Below are 20,665 nucleotides of genomic sequence, written 5' to 3'. Positions count from 1 at the left end.
GAAGCAACGATGAGATCTAAGGTGGTGCACGCAAGCTCAAATAATGCCTGTTCACTCTTGCCATGAAAATCCCTAAAATCCTACTGCTTTTCGGGTCCCGGTAACCCGCTATGCAGTCCGCAAGTCCAATATTCAGCATGTTTGGCAGGTCGTTTGGTTATCGCATTTAGTTCGCCAATTCACCATTTCACTGAGAGATTCTCTCCAAAGTACCTTTATAAAACATAGCTCACAAAGAGTGAGTCTTTCGTGTGAGTATCAAACCCGCACGTTACCTACAATCTACATAGTAACCGGGTGCCCAGACACAGCGCTAATGAGCAAACATAAAAACTTTGAATGCAAAACAGAATCTGTAAAACAACTATTACAATTACTTAGATATTTTGCATAAGACATGACGCTGTTTTTGTCATACCTGCAAGGCTAGAGATCAAGAAATTACTTAAGATTAGTTGCAATAATATTTTAATTATTACGATGTGAATAAGATCGGTTGCTGCTTATAACCAATTCCTAAGTCGTATCCACTCGGGATAAAATAACTAAAAACAAAAAAAAAAACGACTCTTTCCATCACTATACAAGTTCTCAAGTGAGAAAAAATTGGGCATGAAAAACTGTTGCTGGCTTTTACGGTCTATAACTTCACCTTTCCCAACCTCTTCTATTATGATTTTATCTTCTAATCTTTTCTCATTTGGTTTGGTCATCACTAAACTTTAACCACAAATTGTATTATTTACTTTATCCAAATCAGTTTTTTTTTACGGAACAACCCGGTGAACGAACAGATGGATCACCAATCGATGGCAAGCAATCGCCGCCGCCTATAGACAATTGAAACACCAGAGGCGTTACAAGTGCGTTACCGGCCATTTTGGGGGTTAGAAATTTAATGGTTGTTGGGAATCGGGGATTGGGAAGATTGGGAAGGGGGGTAATTGGGCCTCCGGTAACCTCACATACACAACGCAAGCGTTGTTTCACGCCGATTTTCTGTGAGGCCGTCGAATCACTCCGGTCGAATCGACCCATTCGTGCCGAAGCATGGCTCTCCCACACTTAAGTTAATAAATAAATTACACAGAAAACACCTAAGGTATTTTATTTCAAAACCTGAGGATTACAATTAAAATAGTAGGTTTTATTTATTATTTATTTTATTTATTTATTTATATAAAAGGAATACAGCATTATATTTAAGACAATCTCCCACAAAACCGGTTTAGCGGTTTGACTGTTTATATAACGTAAGTTCTAAGATACTAATTTAATGTACCTATACATTAAATTAGACTTAACTAGACAACCTTTTCAAATTAACCCGTAAGTTTAGATACTGAGATGTAGCAAATGATTTGCAATCAAGAATAAATATAATAAATTAACTATTTTCCTATGTTAAGCAGTAATAATAAAGTAACATTAGCCATTGTTTGGCGCTAATCATCCGACACTTTGACGTAACAATAAACACCTCTGTAGAAACTATCCTTCTTTCTTTCCTCTACTTTCCAGTTGCACTGTAAATTTGTCAGCATCCTTCATCATGACGTCAAAAGTTATCCTGATGGGCTTCTGTTCTTTTCTAGATCCGTTCATAGACGCGCCGGGAATGGACACCCGATACTTTCGGATCAGAGTCGCTAGTGCAGTCTTAATTGACATCATTGCGTACTGATATCCTGAAAAAAAATACTCAAAGTCAAAGCATTTATATAGATTAATCCTTAATTTTTAAACGTGAAATTTAATTGCCCATCACTGAAACAAGGCGCTCGTTTCGTTTCTCAGAACGAGCAAGAAACTTCATCGTTACTCTTTTTATGCTTCAAATATAGTCAAAAGTATTTTGACTGCTGCTCCGAGGCTGCTGAGTCAGATCCACAAAGGTTAGCGAGGCTCCGGTTTAAAGCAGGAGTTGGAACAGAGTTTATTTTTGTCAGTAAGAGTCTTACAATTGTTCATGCTTCACCCAGCGAAGATAAGGAAGGAAGGAGACGATCATTATGATAATTATCCCGCCTCGAAAAAAAATTAGGAGCCTACCAAAACACTTGACTACATAATTTATGTATGACAACGAAGCATTGTTCAATAGAAAATAGCACGTATAACACACAAACAAAACCCAAATTGGATGACTAACCCAAACAGTTTCTCGGTCCATGGCTAAAAGCCATGAACGCAGCGGGATGCTGGAGTGGCGCGTCAAGGAACCGTTCAGGTCGGAACTGCTCCGCGTCCTCTCCCCAGTAGCGAGGGTTGCGCTGCGTGCCCCAGATATGCACCAGTACACCACAACCTTGCACCAACGTGATTCCTGATGCTGCAGAAGTGAAAATAGTAGAAGAGAATTTATCATATTCAAAATAAATTAAGTCATGTGGCCGAAATCGGAGCAGCTCCAAATATAAAAATTAATGTTGTTGACTTGATTTAAGTTTAAGTCCGCACTCCACACCTTGATGTTTTACCAGCTACCTAAGGATATGATGTAGGTTCCTACTTGGCATTATTCTCTATAATATTTTGGCAATCTACCAATATAGCGGATTATGGCAAATCTTTAAGAAAAAGGTTTAGTAGTAGTCATCTTCTTAACTAGAATTACGTACGAAGTTCTAGATCCTTCACAATCTTTCTAGCAACGACCGGCACTGGCGGGTACAGGCGCAGTGACTCCCTGACGACTGCGTCGAGGTACTTGAGTTGAGGCAAGTCTTCTGCCGTCACCGGCCTGTCAGAGTCGCCGAACACTTCCACCAACCTGGTAAGTATAGAAAATATAAAATGACCTTTATTTGTTCACCAAAGAACCACTTTTTTAAGGGGTGTAAATCTTCCAATTATTTCTTCCGCCTTGGGCGAGACGTGAGGGAGTGTCAGACTCCAACAAGGCCAGGGGAGGGGTAAGCCCTTGCAGGGGCTCCGCAGCTCTGCGCCGAAGAACTACTTCTCTACCTCCCCGCAGTTGGCGCACGGGGCGTCGAACGAGAGCAGAAAGTGCTCTCTTGCGACACCCTAGAAAGTTCCGGGGATGGCAGACTTGGGGAAACCCCGTTACCTATTTATTAAATACACATAAATACAGTTATAAAAGACCCAAAACGGAGGCGCACTTTGTGTCCATGCGTGCCACCGAGACGTAGCATGGATGAGATCGATACCTCACTCCTCTACGCCTTGAGGTGGGGCCTGGCAAAGCCACCACGTGTAAAACGGGACACCGGGGGAGTTCTGCAGATAATGGTATTAATTAAAAAAAGTGTAATACATTTGTATAAAAAAATAAAGAGACTCACTCTTTATAAACTCGTTCCTGTACAGCAGGATACCGTGCCAACATAGACACAGTGAAGGATGCTCCCACTGCCGAGGTATCGGTACCAGCCAGAACCAGCACCAACGTTTCCTCTTGCAGCTCCAGGTCGGAGTACCCTTGATCACCTCCAGACCCCTCTATTAAAAGCTCTAGAAAAGTCTCAATGTCGCTGGAGTCTGAAATAAAAATTAAATTGTTGAAATGATGGAAGGAAATAATAATAAGGAAACATGGAATACTGTTCTTATCTATGGGCGAGGGCACCTCAGTAAAAATAATGCAATAATTATTTATGCACAAGGAAGTGTCAACTAGTCACTTACTTTTATTCACGCCATCTTTGTTTTCCTTTATTGTAATCCGTTGTGACTTAACTATCTGAAATTAATAGAATTAACAATATTCTATAGGTACATTTTGGCAAAAGAGTCGCAAGTGCGGCTGCTGGGCTTGTCATGTCTTGGATTCGCTTCCATCGTCAGACAAAGTACCTATTTTCGGAGCTATTTTAGCACGGAGTCTGGAAATGAGCCCGGTATACGGCAATAGGCTCACACCATAGACGCACATGGGACTTGTTGCATTACGTTACGTGCCTTAATGTGCACCTCTGTCTACCCCTTTAGGGAAAAAGGCGTACGTAAAATATGACATCTTCATCATCACGTCAGCCACAAAACGTCTACTGCTATTCATGGAAAGAATACAAGAGTAAAAATTAAAAAAATCAACAATACACAAGTAATATTTATTACCTTCTCAATAAAATCATAGATGACCTTCTTGGAACTCTCAAACGCCTCATGGTACGGCAGCAGCTTATACACTGCGTCAGGGTGCAGCCAGGGTTGTACCATGCGTTCTGCTATCAATATGCAACACTTCTCGAACGCCTTGAGAAACGGCTCGTCCTCCGTCTTCTGGGCATTTACATTCACACCGAGAGCAGTTTCTGAGGAACGAAAATAATAGTCAGTTACAGTCAGTAATAATCAGGACTACAACTACAAAACTCCTTTTTTTGAAATAACTGAGATATTTTACATTGAACCAGGAATTATACTTAGATCTATTTTTCAGGTTAAGGTTAGTGGCGCGTCGTGTACCGCGCGCGCCTCAAAGAGCCATCAGACCACCACAGATGGAGCCCAGTAGGGCTGATGCTTGATCCGGAGCTGCGGACTATCTAGCGGGTTTACCGGGGCTCCGACTCGGAAGCAGATTAGGAACGAGGTGGTTTTTAGTCAGTAAAAGTTTGACACTCCGTCTCGCCCCAAAAAAAAGGGTAAGGTTAGTGACAGCATCATCCTATTATTATAAATGTGATTTTTTAGTTTGAATGTGAATGGATTTTGATGAAATTTGGTATACAGACAGCTTTTTAGTCCACGCCACGGGAACGCTGGCGAAGCTGCTGGCAAAGCAGCTGGCAGAAGCTCTAAATAATCCTAGAAAAAAGAAGTAACAAGCAATATAGAACAAACCACACACAGAATCCATGGTGTAGCTGGTGAGATACTTCCACACGGAGAAGGGGCCGCTGTCTGCCTCCGTCTGCAGTTGTTCAGCCAATACTGAGCTCTGCCGGGAGAATATTCTCACGAAGTTGTTCAGGTTCTTCGGGCTGAACGTCGGAGCCAGGACCTTGCGCCGTAGACGCCAGAGGGACACTTGTGATAAAATTGGTTGTAATATTAAAGGAAGTTTGTTTTCAACACGCTTAACCCTTTAAAAAAAGTAAGAGCAACCTTAAAACTAATATTCTCTTTACGTTTCTTTACCTCTATCTAGTGCTATAGGTTTTAAACGATATCATCTATCTAGGTATACCTACATAATAATAGCATAACTTATCTTTCGTCTCTCTTCCTAGTCTATCTTCTTTCATTTAGGTATCGTATCACATAATTAATGCTTAAAATTATAGGAATGTACTAAAATGACTTCGCTTAGTCCAACATTTTTTTCACTTGTAATACTTCTCTGTAGACACTGTAACAACTTACCTGGTGCTAATATAGTCCCACCGCCGACAAGGTTTCTCGGGAATCGCATGACGTCATCTTTTTCCAAAGAAGACTTAAGGATCACTTCCAAGTCCACTGGATCGACCACAACTGCAATACATTAACAGCAAATCAATTCATCCGTCTCCAATCACGTCAATCAAGATATGCGTCAAGTCATCCTGCATCTAAGGAACTAGGCACTTTACCTCACCGAGGAAGTAATGTTATAGAATAATCAAGCAAACGAGCTACTCGTTTATCTCCTACCCAATATAAAATTGCTGAATCAACCTGTATTTATACGACAAATTATAATGTTTAGTAATATAAACTGTCACTAACCAGTAAAATAATTGTCTCCCAACCACATATTAGTGAGTCCGCCATTTTTAATAGCCTCCCGACCCAGCCTCTCGAATGTTCGCATGCGACCTGGAATGGTTTAGGAAATTAAATAAGTAAGTAACAATCGTAGCAATTGGCGTTCCATCGTCTCTGCCTACCCATGAGAGACAGGCGTGCGGTTGTCTAGGTATTAGTAGCTTCAAAGAGATTAATAGGTGACAGGTGACAATCCTGGAGCTAAATGGTAGGTTCCAAACCTCACACACCTCTTTACCTACCAATAACCTCCTCGTTGATAGTTGACTGCTCTTACTCAATCATGGCTTGGTTTTCTTATACCTTAAAGTTAAATAGGTACCTATTTAGTTGTATATCAACTAGGCAGATAAGTACAAGGATTGCCAATTAATATTCTTTTCCTTACCATATTAGCTACCATATACCAGTGGTACTTACCAATTGAAGTATCTACTAATGCATATAAAAGAGGATTATCCGCCACACTCAGAGTCATTTAATAGTAACTTAACCCAGTCCTTAACAATAGCTTTTTTATGGAATAGGCCGGTAAGCGAGCAGACGGATCACCTGATGATAAGCAATCGCCGCCGTCCATGGAAACTTGAAACACCAAAAGCGTTACAAGTGCGTTGTCGGTCTTTTGGGAGTTAGGAATTTAAGGGTTGTTGGGAAATCGGTAATTGGGAAGGGGCTCCGATAACCTCACTCACACAACTAAACACAACGCAAGCGTTGTTTCACGTCGGTTTCCTGTGAGGCCGTGGTATCACTCCGGTCCAGCTGGCTCAGCATGGTTCTCCCTCACTTACAACCCCGTGTTTTCGGAACTAAGGAATAGTTTAAGTAATCAATTATGTCTCTGAGTATGTCAGTAAGTACTTACTCTCGCCGTCTCCAATGAACAAATACGCATGCCCTAATAACGGATACGCCTTGATGTCACATTTTATTTGGCTGGCCACTTGTAGGATGCGACGGATCTTGTACCATCTGTAGGCAAACCCGAGGGTTATGACTAAGAGGACGAGCCACAACATGGTCGCGGCAGACTCCGCTATGTACTGTGACGTAGAACACTAGTACTTATCTTATATACCTAGGTAACTAGTGACTAATTATAGAACTTGTTATAATAATATAATGACAGTTAAGGCTGTATTTGATTTATTAATAACAGGTAACAGTGTCATAAAATGGATCAGGGGCGTAGCTAGCGCCATATCTGCCGTATCAGTTATACGGGGGCTCCGTGCCCGGGGGCCCCAACGTACGTAAGGAAAACAATACTTAAACTTCTTTTTTTTTTATTTCGTTTCAGAAATGACAATTAATGTCCAAATTTTCCATTCCTTTATTTTCCGCGTAAAGCATGCGTTGAAACGGTCTGTTGGGTCTGTCCTATAATCATGCTCTACGAGGTGGGAATGGGGCATGGGAATTTCGAGAGGTAGGTAATGTTTCCTGAGGACAGATAAGGTAACGCCCAGGTGTCATCACTGTGATGTCCGCCGGAAGGTCACGGTGGCGGTTTACCCTGAATGGGCTGAGCACCGCCGTGTCCTCGGGAAGTGGTCGGCGACGGCGATCTCTCGCGTCCGGATCTGGTTCAGGCCAAAGTTCGGAGCGAGGGCAGCTGGGATGATGACTTCTCTATTTTATATACTTAACATTAATGAAATCAAAATGTGTTTATTATCACAATTTCCATACAAATTAGTTACGGGGGCATCCCAGAATGTAATCCGAAGATACTTGTGATGGGATGATTGATGAACATTACTTTTATACCTGCATTTGTAGATATTACATCACAGTTGTTAGACTAAGGACCGTGTGAGTTTTTGCCTCACCCCTCTGCCTAATTTTATAATCACCTACCTACTTTAAACATTAAATTGTTTTGGCAGTTTAAGAGTTTGTGCGACCTACCCTAGTAGCATTTTTGGTCGGATCATTCAAAAACATGCGTTAGACTGACATTAAAGCATACAAGACATGTCTTCGTAAAAACGTGTGACAATTTTCGAAAAAAAAAAAAACTCTATTTGATATGCAGACAGACAAAAAGTAATGAAGCTTAAATAAAAACGCAACATTGAATTTTCTGTTTAATAAAATATAAATAACAATTAATAAACTTATTTAATACCTTTACAAAATAAATAATATCTTATGTATAAAGCTTATAATGTGTATATAATAAAATATTTACAATATTTTCTAAGCCTTTTGCTTTCACAAGGTTTATTTCATTGCTTCTTATTTAGCCTTTTATTTTATTAAATATCTCCCATACTTGGACTATCTCTTGAACCATATATCCATTTATTTAGGAATAATACACAGTACAAATCACATCCAAATTAAAACATTTTATAAAAATAAATATGAGAAAGATAATATGTATAAATGCAATTCGTTCATACAGTAATGATAGTAATAAAATATTTACAATCAGAGATATTTAATGATAATACTTAAACTATTCCTTTTACAAGGTTTATGGTTCGAAAACAATTGCTAAGGTCTCATTTAGCCTTTTATTTTATTAAATATCATCCAATGACTTTTCCTATCTCTTGAACGAGGCGATAAGGATGTATGACTTTACTGACTAATAAACCACCCCGTTCACTTCTCATCCAAATTTCGAGCCGGATTTTATAAACCCGCTAGGTAAATCCGCAGCTCCGGATCAGGCATAAGCCCTGCTGGGCAAATCTGCAATTCCTGTAATATAATGATCGTAATGTAATTTATTGCGCGCGCGGAACGCTACGCGCCGTACGCACGGGTCTGGTTCTGTTCGGGCGGTGAGCTACCCTTGCTCGCCGTCCGCAGGCCCGCATTTTGGTGGCCGGAGATCGTCTCGCGATCCCCGACGCCCGGAGTGTCTCTCGCGACGGCTGGGGATTGCTAAGGTCTGGGTTAAGTAATCATTCAATGACTCTTAGTACGGCGGTTAGTCATTACATTAATAACATTTATAGTTACCTATGTACGTATGTACATACACCATATAAATATATTAAAATAACCTGCCAAAAATGGACGATACATTTAATAGGTCAAGTATGTTACACCTCTTTTTTAAGGCCGGGAAAATCATACTAATAACTTCTCCCGCCTTGGGCGAGGCGAGAGGGAGTGTCAGACTCTTACTGACTAAAAACCACCCCAGTCTTACTCCTGCTTTTCGAGCCGGAGTCCCGGTAACCCGCTAGGCAGTCCACACACCTCTATCCCTTTAGAATATAAAAAACATGATGTAATATTTTTATGTAAAAATTATTAATTAAAAAATGTAATAATTATGTATTACATATTTATAGTCTTAACAAGGCACAAATGGCATAATAACAATTCAGTTAACTATACAATAAGTACAATAACTGTATAATATCAATCATTAAATAACTGTAAAATGCATAACCCTTCTAAAAATAGTTGAGTACTAAAATAAAAGCATACAGTATATAGCAAAAAGTGGGTGGTTTTTCAACATTATCTAGTTGTAATTTTAGGTATTAGTTCCTAATTTTCATTCATTTCATAATTATGGACTTTGTGTCAAAATTCTATGACTCCTAGGTAGGTAGCAACCCTAATCTGCATTTACAGAAAGTAGAGACTAACCAATAATTAACTTTTAATTATCAATTTTCTATCACTGGCACTGTATAAATTCTACCGAAGTATAGATTTAGTGCATTTTCTTATTACCCTTTGAGAATAAACACATTTTACAAAATAGGAGTATTTTACTGTGGCGCCACTATCGCTTTTGGCAACTAAGACTAGTTTAACAATTTATCTTGCCAATATCACCATTTACCATGCATATAATGAAGACAAATGTCGTTAACTATGATACCGAAATTCTCTTACTTCACTTTAGAAGAAGACTAGAAAGTCTTTCAAACCTATGAAATTACCGTTTTTGGTAAAATAGTCACAAGTTATTTTTTATTATTTATAAAAATACCTTACAACCCTAGAATAATCGCTTATTATTATAAATTGGACTTAGTAATTGCAGGCATGCCGACATCGGCGTACATTTTGTTCCAAAAGTCAACTCTTTCTTTGTCTAAATTATTTGATAGTTTTATTTCTTCGTCCAATATTAAATATTCTTTATTTGCTGGAGAGTACGGCAGCCATTCCACGACCTCTTTTGTAGGTGTTGGGTTACTGGAAAAATAGAAAAACAAGATAGTTATTGATTACATTCAAGTTTATGAAAGGTAAACAGTATAATATACAGTATAAAATAGGGCTGAATCTATGTATTTAGAATTCCTTTGTATCTGTTAAGGTATGATAGAAATCGAGAGTCCATGTTTGTCTATAAATAAGGAATGTCAATAACAATCATTAACATAATTAATAATCACATACCCTATGTATTGACAATACAATCGCGCAACATAAATAATATCAAATAAATAACGCGATAAATAACAATACTATTCACTGTTAAGGCATTTTTATATAATGCTGATTTTTTAGTAAAGATAGGACAGAATCGAATAGACCATACATATTATGATTAGGGACTGAATGGGACATAAAGCCATTAGTTATGTACAAAGAAAACATTCAACTTACCCAGTCTTTGCGAAATCTGCCCAAAACTTAGTCATTTGATATATAATCTTTCGCAGCTTTTCATTTTTATCATAAACATTTCTACTGATTTCGCTGTGGAATAAATAAAAGAGATCATCGGCGTGACAACTGCCCTTCACGCTGTCCACTCCGAAGACACTTTTCAAGAAATTCAACTCTGTGCAATATTCAAACTTATACAAGTACACTGGGGCAAACTTTTGATAGAAATGCATAAATCTGTGAATTTGGTACGTGAAGTTTATATCTGTATGCAAATCTACTATGGCTTGACAGTCTTCTGTGGTCATATCTTTGTTACCAAAATAAAAATTCTTTATTCTCTGTCCTAATTCATCTAATGTTTCCTTAGACACCTTCGTGGCTATGTCTCTGGGCACAAAGTATGACGGCTGTTCATTCAGGGTCTTCATCTTCTTTAAATGGTCGTTGAGCATCATCAAGCCTTCTGCGGAGTTGTAACCAGTAATCATGGGCACTTTGCTTACTTTCCCTGCCAATAGCAAGTCTAATGGGTCTTCGGTTAAGAATTGTTCCTGACCCTCAAACTTTTTCTCTATAGTTGGAGTAAAGTAAATAGGTAAGCCTCTGAATTTCTCGTCCGCTGTCCTCGTTTTGAGTGAGAGCCTCGCTAGTTCCACAGCAGGGACTTCTCTCAGATAATTTAGTAATTCATTTAAATCCTTTGCTTCTTTACCTAATGCTTTCGCACCTCTAAATGCTCGTGCTACGGGCTCGTGGAACATCGACCAGTACGACAAACAGGACCCACTCTGTGTTATGACTTTATCAAACAATCCTTGTGACATTGGGGAGAGCATGTGCAATGTGGCACAGGAAGCACCGGCACTCTCTCCAAATAAAGTGATATTGTCAGGGTCTCCTCCGAATGTGCTTATATTTTCTTTTATCCATCGTAAAGCTAGAACTTGGTCCTTCATACCAGCGTTACCAGGAACTTCAGGGGTGTCCAGACTTAGGAAACCTAATACTTCTAGCCGGTAGTTTATAGTAACAAGGATCACATCGTGCTGGAAGAAAAATTCTGGGCCGTAAGTGTCAGAATTACCAGATCCTGACAAGAATGCGCCTCCGTGAATGTAGACCATCACGGGTAGTTTGGAGCTGGGTTGTAGAGACTTCGTGTATACGTTCAAACTGAGGCAGTCTTCGCTGCCTTCCACGACATCTAAAATGCTCATGTCGAATTGAGGGCAGACTGGGCCGTGCTCGATCGCGTCGCGTATACCCGACCATGGCTTCACTGGTAATGGTGCCTGAAATAAAACAATATTGGTTTAATCTAGAGAAAATAATAAAGCAATTAATCATCTAGTGATTGTGATTAAAGATTATGGTTGACCAAGTTAAACAAAAATAATATTGTGTCATGTTTTCATTTAAAAATTTTGTAGGTATTAAAATATAAGAAAATTGTCTACTAAAGGCTATTAAGTATGTATTACCTTAAACCGCAGCTCCCCAATGGGTGGTTGGCCGTAGCGAATGCCTTTGAAACTGTAGTAAGGGGATCCATCCAAACATTTCTTCACCGCACCCTTCAATTTCCCTTGCTTTACAGTTACTATGGGGTTTTCCTGAAATTGAAACATAAAATATGGTCAAACAGGTTCCTGTAGCCATTTTTAATCGAGATTTCGATAGTTACTTAAGCCAAACAAAACAGTAAGTAAAAGAACATTCCAGAGCTGCGGACTACTCCAGCTTGAAGAGCAGGAGTAGGAACGGGGTGGTTTTTAGTCAGTAAGAGCAGACTCTTACTGACTAAAAACTTAGGTGACTTATTTTCCATTACCCCATTTCACCTCACCTAAGTCATTGGATAATTAATTACTTGTGTAACTACAACTCAACTAACAGCATAGATTACAAACACCTAAATCAAAAAAATGATAATGCAAATAAAACTTATATAAAATTGATATCTAAGATATTAACAGTTCTATGCATGTTTATTTCTTGAGCTCCAACATAAATAAAACCTTGTAAAAAAACATTAATTGATATTTTTTTAATAGAAGCTATATTTATTTATAGTGTCAGCGTAACATAATAAATTATTTGCTGAACAGTAGATAATTGATAGTAGATAGTGAGATAATCCTTGAAATTAACAATGCAGATTACCTATAATGGGAAATATATAGATGAATAGGCTGACAAAAATACAGGATATCCATCTGATACATTTTCTTCATCTATTATGCAACATCAACAAAATTAAATTGGACTTTGATCATAAATACCTACTAATACTAAGTTGCGCATCATTTGGTTTATTTTTATAACCAGTTTATCAAAGTCCATAGTACAAGGTTTATGTTTGCAAAATAGATAACCCTGTCTTCTGTCCTCCATAATATAAAGTAGATACCAGCCTATCTATATAACAATTATTTCCTGAGGATATGACCAAAGGGCTTAGTATGATTTGCATTATGTAACAAATACAGTTCATTGGTGCCTGCCAATCAATGTGATGTATGCTCTCTCATTTCGATTGCACTTGCGAAAAGCCAGGACATTATAAAATACATCATAATTAGCCAGAAAAATCAATTAGGTACTAACTTAATCAATATTGATCAATGCTAGTTTAAGTATCTATTTACATCTTTTCAGGTCTCGCTTTAACAACCTAGTTTGTAAAGCAAATATGCAGTAGGTAATGCACAGCATATCTTGAGATAACATAAGATATCAGTGTCCTCAGTATTAAAGGATTAATTATTCAGCACAAAACAGACAACTACAAAGGATAGGTACTTTTATTTTATACATCTATTGGTGTATATTAAAAAAGATAAAATAACAAATTGATTTCTTTTTTTGTTTTTAAGCATTGCCCCGCAGTAGGATTTCTCCTGTGTCGCGGGTGCATTTACAAACATACAAGTTCAGACACCCAGACCCGAAACAACAATTTATAAAATATGTGGATGAGTTTTTCCATACTTCATATTTCATCCATACATATATCAAATAAAAAAAATGTACATAGCCCGTTGCATGTTTGACCTTGGTAAATATACTGTCTCATGTGCTAACGGTGACACACATAAAAAAGAAGTTATGTTAGGGTTATGTATAGTATAGGATTATTTTTAAGAATTAAAATAATCTAATGTTGAAATACCACATTCTAAACTTAGTTTATAGATCAATAAAACAATAAGAAATTAAACTTATAACATTATCACAACAATTACAATTCTTTTTTTCTTCTACATAAGTCAAGGATACACATCCTAGGTAGGTATTTATAAGTAAATCAAGTTTGTCTCGTTTTAACACATCATTAAATTTTAATACCTTGCTAATTGTGTTAATTGAAATAAATAAATAAAAAAAAAACTACTTCATTATTTTTAAAACTATGGTTAGAAAGAGAATAAAGATTGAAATCTATGACAAGGAGAATTCTTTTATTTATAGCGGTACTCAATATTCGAAAAAGTATGCAACATTCTTAAAATTCTTGCTGAGTCTTACTTCACATGAAACCAATAATAACCTTTACCTACCATATTTATTTGTAGAATTAATTCTGCTCTCAAATGCTTCTTACTAAACTTATTAATATTTTCTTAGTTCACCACACAGGTTATTAGTTATTGTTTTATTTTGAAAATAGAACAAAACGAATTAAAAGTAGCACTTCCACTTTTAAGCAAATGAGCATAGAGAATGCTTATAATTTATGTTAATCTTTGATTATGCAACACATTGTTGATAAAACAAACAGATTAGAATATCAATTAAAATACAATAAGGAAATAGGTATTAAGAATTATTGTATTCGTAAACAAGTTTGTTAGTTTCTGTCAAACGAAGTGTCAAACTTGTTATCAATGAAGATGAAAGTTTACAAATCAGAATAAACTATTTCATTGGTAACTGGTGCAATTTCAACTTATTAAAAGTGCACCATATTAACATAAAATAGATTTATAATGAACATAAATCAAAAATTCACCTTTGAATTGTCAATAGTAGAAAAACACCTAGCACCCGGCTTCGCACGAAATATTAACCGTTCAACAGTTTTTATTATAAACATATTCAATTCCTTTTGCTAAACTCTTGAGCATGAACACAACATAAGTGCAAAAATATTTTATCTTCGTTCTATATATCCACACTCGGTTAAAAATATGAGGTCCAAAGGTTAGTGTACCGAAAAACAGAAAGAAACGACTGTTGTTGATTTGTGAAAACTGCCTGCGTGCGAAAGGGATAGATATATTTTTTTCTGTTCGGTGCATAATGTCACAGCTACGTCTTGTTATCTTTGTTGGATGCAACTGCAAAGTCCAGTGTTTTTGTAGCCTTGATAGTTGATACCTCTATTTATATCGCAAATAATATTATTAACGTAAGAACACAAATACTAAATATCGAGGAGACAACATTAAGTAAGGTGTGATGTATATAATATTAGGTCCTAATGTGAAATTGTGTTTTTAAAAACACCCACCCTCACCCACAAACCAGGAGAAAATCTTAGTGTCGAACAACATTTTATAAAAACGCAATGTTGTATAAAATGCTATGAATTTAATTATAAAATGTAATTGCGTTTTCTAAAATAATTAATTATCAGTATCTAATAATTAATTAGGCAGATAACTAAACGCACTATAGTCACTTGTTAGGTATTAAGCATTTACTGCATTTTAAATATTAGATGCAAAAGGTTTTTTAAATAATTTATGTCCTAAGTACCTACTACTCCTCTAAAGAATTACCACTTTAATGCAATTTTGTTACAATATAGGTACATAGAAACATTAGGTATCTATAATTTTATCTACTTTAAAAAATATATTGCAATAGGACTGCAGTCTAACACGACACGAAATATAGGAAATCGGATTTAATAAGTGATTTCTGAGGCATGGGTGTGAACTGTATACTAATGGACAACGACTCGACAACAGTAATTTGAAATTTTTGACTTGGCCCGAATCGAACCCGCGACAGCACAGTCATCCAGTTACAGCGCCAACCTTTTAGTCGTCTATTACATCTATAATAAATTACAAATATGAAGTACTTAATTCAATTCAAACATTCTTTAGATTTTATTTAACGAAAATGGATTTAACGCCTAATAAAAATGTAATAGCAATTTGCTGTTTATTGTAATATTAAAGTACTATGTAGTACTACGCAGGCACTAATAAAGTAAAAGAAATACAGAGAACGTATTTATTTCTTACTACCTAATAAAGTAGGAAATAAATGAAATAAAACAACGTATTTATTTTGTTTTTTACAAGTAAACTAAAATTATGTGTCGCTTTCTTAGAGAAAAGTTAAACAGTCTATCCTACTTTGTCTTGTTTGCTTCGGGAAATTTTCTCTTCGTACGAAGGTAACGCTATTCTGTATTCTCAGTTAGATACCTACTTAATGAAAAAACTAACCACGAAAGCTTAGTTTGTTTATAAGAAGGGTTACAAATAAAGCACTAACTATAAGCCTAATAAATTACACTAAAAAAATCAACAAGTTTGCAACAACAATAAATCGGTGAGTATTGCTACCACTGTACAATAAAGTGACAAGTCTCTAAATATTACCGCTACGCGGCGCTAGTAGTGTCGATAAAAGCGCGCGATTCAAGTACGTATCATGCGCGCGCCAATTTCAAATTGAAATAGGGACATTAACAGCAACTTGTATTTCATTTTATTGATTAATTTACACATTTTATTTGAATAAATATGATTATATCCATGATAAAATACCCCATCATTTGCACGACAAAAATTCACAGGGCGATTTTGATGTCGCGATATGATCGCAAAAATTCACCAATAGAAATTGCTGATTTAGTCTACCTGCCAGCTTATCAGGGCACCCACTTCACCCACCTTCAGTGTAAATAAGGATTAGCACGATTATCAGTTTTATTGTAGCCAGGAATTATTTTAGAACGAGTTTTACGAGCGGCGCGCGTTGCATTGAACAATTGTGCAAATAAGTGTCATTTTTTGCTATTATTTGTATTAGGATTATTATTTTTAACTTTGGTATAATATATTGAAAACATGATATGTTTTTTGGTGCCGCTGTTTGTGCGCAAACACACGCAACTTGAGGAGCGCGCGCGCTTTGAAAAGCGAAACTACGCTGAACGTACGCCGCTGTAACATGCTACTTACCTAGCTAGAAACAGTATAACCTTTTAAAGGAAATTATAAAATATTTAGCCCCTACATAAAATAATTTGTTTTAATTTTCACTAACTTTAAACTGGTATTAAAACAAATCACAAAGCAGTTCAGTAATCTATATAAAATAATACATTTTGTGCGTGCCTCCTCATTTCGTAGACCGACGCACCGATATAAAACTTCAGCATTAAAAATGGCTGTGAAATAATTTTAAATATAGATACATTATAACGATACAACTTCTCACTACACTATTGAAAAGAACCTTACTAATGAATGCCAAATAATGAAATAAAAAATCATAATTTTCTCAATAGTAAGGATATTACTAAGCAATAAAAAATATTTTCCTCAGTTACCTATTCAACATAATCGTCAACTTTTTGTAACTTCGTTCAGATAGAATATGGTACGTGATGTAGAGACAAAGTTATATATAGCTATGGCCAACACCAATTTGAGTGTATTGTATTAGCTGCTCTGTCTATCCAATTATAGTCACGTATACTGAGGAAAAAGTTAGTGTGGAACATTGTTATTCTAGTTATCAAACAGGAATCTCATTACGAGAAAGGTCCACTCAAAAAAGGGATTCGCTCGACTCAAAATATTTCAGTTAGCAACTACCGATTTAATATGAAACGTATATTTCATGAAACATTAATATTCACAGCATTTTCAAATGTAATAAACAATACATTAATATTTGCCAAACAATACAAAAGTAATCGCACAGTGCTACAAATTGCGACCGCGGTCTGGACAAAATCACTGTTCGTAATAAAAAAAATATAATATTGCAAAAAGTAATGAAGCTCGCTATCTGCTAACATGTGTTCTTGAGGATTAATTTCTCACGGTTTTGTCAATATTAATGCAGAACATTTTATTAAAAATCACTTGGAAACAGTGATTTGTAGCTACAAATAAGCGTTGTGTTTACATTTTGTCGTGTATTACATTTCTTTTTTTATTAATTCTAATAAAAGTGGCTTGTATTGACGACTTGTCAGCTATGTGTCAAGATAACGTCAGTTTCGTTGCATTTGATATGCAGTCCTATGAATATTGTGCTACTATTGATACTACAGATGCCCCTAGTCGCAAGGAATGCAAACAGATATCTTGGCGGTTAATACTTATTTGAATAATACCATAAATATTTATATTATTTACACAAATAATTATGATGAAGAGGAGCTTAAGAATTATAAAGAAAATATTACTTATTAAAGTTCATAAAATAATGAAACTAGTTTTTTAAATGAAGCATCGAACAAATTCGTCCAATATTGACAAAAAATATGCAAAAATTTCCTATAGCCATTTTTATTGTAATTCGGCACTAAAATTTAACCTTTCTCGTTCGAAACATGCACTCAGATTCAAAAAGCTTACCCTTTTAGTCGACCGTTTAGTTTTCTATAAAGACTTGCACCGTCATTATTTACAACCCTTCGGATAAACCCTTGACAACAAACCTTTTTAACATTTTAAAACTCCCTCCAACAATAGATGATGTATAGGTTTTTTTCTAACCGGCCAGGATTATGCAACTCTTCTGTATAAATGTTTTAATATTTAAAAGATTAACGTCATGTTATTGCGTTTAGTATAGGTAAATATTTTTTTTTATAGTGAAATGTTTTTATTTGTGAAAAAGATTGGAGTTTTAAAGTTGGGTTATGAGCTGTGTAATTCTGATGTTGGAGAATAAGCATTTCTAAATGAGCGAGGAGGAGTATAAGTATTTGATTACATTTTTACAGCAAAATACGAAAAATCTGCTTTGATTAGGCACTAACCAAGTTGCCACAAGTAAAAACAATAACATTTTTTTGCAATATGCAAGCTTGTAGATATGTTTAGAACGCACGAAAATAACTATTATAGGTTGTACACGAACCTTAGATCTCTTACAAAAAATACTTCACTGAATTCGTTACGTCGATCGTTCCTCTTATTAAATACTTTTTACTTTAAAGATACATCATTAAATGTCTTTTACCCAAATCAGAGCAATTCAAATTATTGATCTGAAGAATTATTGATGAAAGATACCTATTAGGTACCTACCCAAACTTCTACTTGAAATTCCATTTTACATTAGCAAGTAAGAAAAAGTTAAATCACGACCGAAGATTATTTTCATAAAAACGTATATTTTAAGAAGAAACGAAGTCAATAAAGCAACAAGCATATAATGATGTGTGCAAGTGTGCGCGGGCGCGGGTTAAGTCCGCAGAATTATGCTCGGTGGCGAACTAGTGTTTGGCGGCGCGAGGGGCGCGTGCGATGGGGTTGTATCTTCTAGGGATGGGATCGTATCGATACTTTTTTATAGGAGTGAATAACACAGAAGTATTCCAGGCTAGACTACTTTAATCATCACTGTATTTTAATCGCTAACTAAGAGGCTGATAAAAAACGCAAACTTTTTACCTGGCAAAAATGGAAATTGCAGTGACAAACCATCTCATATAATGGAGAACTGAAGAGCCATAGTCTAGCTTAAATTAATATTATAACAATTATCTTATCATAACCATACCAATCATATAACCTTACCTAAGGTTTGATTTCTTAAGCCAAGATTTATTATTCCTTTCAAAACATCGTATCTCGTATCGATATATCCTCTATCATGATCACATCCCTAAAATAACTGTATTACCCTTCAGCAACGTGTGTATGTAGGAACATTTAATGCATTCATGGGCTCTCAAGCGTGGTGACGGCACAGTAACTATACTAGACTGCCCCAACGTTCGTTTTATTTATTATTTTAAAATGAACGGGGTAATTTTGAGATTAGGGTCTTAGTACTACGTTGTTAGTGATTTAAAAGACCACCTGTTGGAGAATTCGTTATTAATTATGTTATATTTTTATTTTTGCAAGCTAGTTAAAATTGTTATAAATATTAATAGTGTTAAGGAGCTGAAAAATACATTAGACCGTTTAATACATACTTAACATCATACCATAATTATCATGAGACATACTAAATCATGATCATGAGACGCGGCGACATCGGCAGCTGCGCACGCTGCTCATGATGAAGAGTCCCTCTGTGACTCGAAACGAGTAGAGCTTTTCTGCATTAATGTATCTACGTGAGTAAACCGTGATTTTTCGTTAAACTAGCACTTACTGCCTATGTAGATACCACAGAAACAAAACAAAAAATAAGTAGAAATCTTTTTAAAGTAAAATCTTTAATTGTCCCTCTCAGATCTGTGTGTATACCTACTAGGTATCATAACTATTTTTATTTCATATCAAAGCATAATGTGCCTTATTATTACTAGCAAAACTATCAAAAACCTTCGTACCTACAGCCCACAAAACATTTACTCCTAACCCTTTAGCTGCAACCGTGACGCAGTTAGTCGCCATTCGAGTAAAAATCGCCATTGATCCGTGTCGGTAACATTTGGTGTTAAAACGTTACATTGTGCAACTATTTGTCAACCAATCACCCGGAAACTGTTATGACGAATCAGTTATAACATGTAGCTATTATGGAAGGAATGTGTTTTTTAATCCTTTAACTGCAACTGCAAGGTTGTAAAAATATTCTATATAATAGGCTCTGGGCCGGCTTCAAACCGACTGATCGTTGAGAGGTCTACAATCAATAGTATTTTTTTTAACTGATATGATGAAATTGATTATGATGAATTTTTATAAAGTTTATGGCTTAAAAAACCCATTCATAACGATGTCATTTCAAAATTTTTGGCATCATATAAAGCTGAGGTTCCCAACGTTTTCCCGAATTTTGGTTTTTTTACTAAGGGTCCAAGGACCCGTTGGCAACCCGTAAATATAAAGGTCCAACAAACAGTAAAGCTGATTATATTATTATCGACTAACAACTATAGGTATAAGTTTTAGTTTTTCTTTGCAAGTCAGGTCAGGTTCACCCTAATAAAACATGGAAGCTGTGCTACTATCACAACAACCCTATGACCATTTAACGCCTTGGCTTGAACGAAACATAACAAACGCGTGTCTGATCAAATATTTATATAATTTATGGCTTTTATGGCTTGTCAATATCGACAAAAGGGTTTGGCAATAAAAAACGAGACAGTTTGTACGCGCTATTAAACTATTAAATA

The 20,665-nt window shown here is 36.1% G+C and overlaps 2 protein-coding genes across 3 annotated transcripts; both read right to left on the bottom strand.

Annotated features, from left to right (window-relative positions):
• Positions 1–1,300: 1,300 nt before the first annotated feature.
• Positions 1,301–6,787, bottom strand: LOC118262005 (cytochrome P450 4V2-like). Its single transcript, XM_050701148.1, has 10 exons — positions 6,587–6,787; positions 5,680–5,769; positions 5,335–5,445; positions 4,813–4,998; positions 4,084–4,280; positions 3,652–3,706; positions 3,309–3,504; positions 2,622–2,773; positions 2,153–2,332; positions 1,301–1,688 (listed from the first exon to the last, which is right to left on the bottom strand). The coding sequence occupies exons 1-10, from the start codon at positions 6,738–6,740 to the stop codon at positions 1,492–1,494; spliced, it is 1,518 nt and encodes a 505-aa protein (XP_050557105.1). The 5' UTR covers positions 6,741–6,787; the 3' UTR covers positions 1,301–1,491.
• A 1,833-nt stretch (positions 6,788–8,620) lies between these two features.
• Positions 8,621–14,558, bottom strand: LOC118261876 (juvenile hormone esterase). Of its 2 annotated transcripts, none has more exons than XM_035572892.2 (4): positions 13,881–14,156; positions 11,802–11,933; positions 10,315–11,612; positions 8,621–9,897 (listed from the first exon to the last, which is right to left on the bottom strand). In XM_035572892.2, the coding sequence occupies exons 1-4, from the start codon at positions 13,881–13,883 to the stop codon at positions 9,717–9,719; spliced, it is 1,614 nt and encodes a 537-aa protein (XP_035428785.2). In that variant the 5' UTR covers positions 13,884–14,156; the 3' UTR covers positions 8,621–9,716. The 2 variants fall into 2 exon arrangements, with proteins under 2 accessions (XP_035428785.2, XP_035428784.2); XM_035572891.2 differs by lacking the exon at positions 13,881–14,156 and adding an exon at positions 14,333–14,558 and having other exon boundaries at positions 8,623–9,897.
• Positions 14,559–20,665: the final 6,107 nt, after the last annotated feature.

The sequence above is a fragment of the Spodoptera frugiperda genome, chromosome 20 (assembly GCF_023101765.2).
Source record: "Spodoptera frugiperda isolate SF20-4 chromosome 20, AGI-APGP_CSIRO_Sfru_2.0, whole genome shotgun sequence".
Classification (NCBI taxonomy): Eukaryota; Metazoa; Arthropoda; class Insecta; order Lepidoptera; family Noctuidae; genus Spodoptera; species Spodoptera frugiperda.
This window is presented reverse-complemented; position numbering and strand designations above follow the sequence as displayed.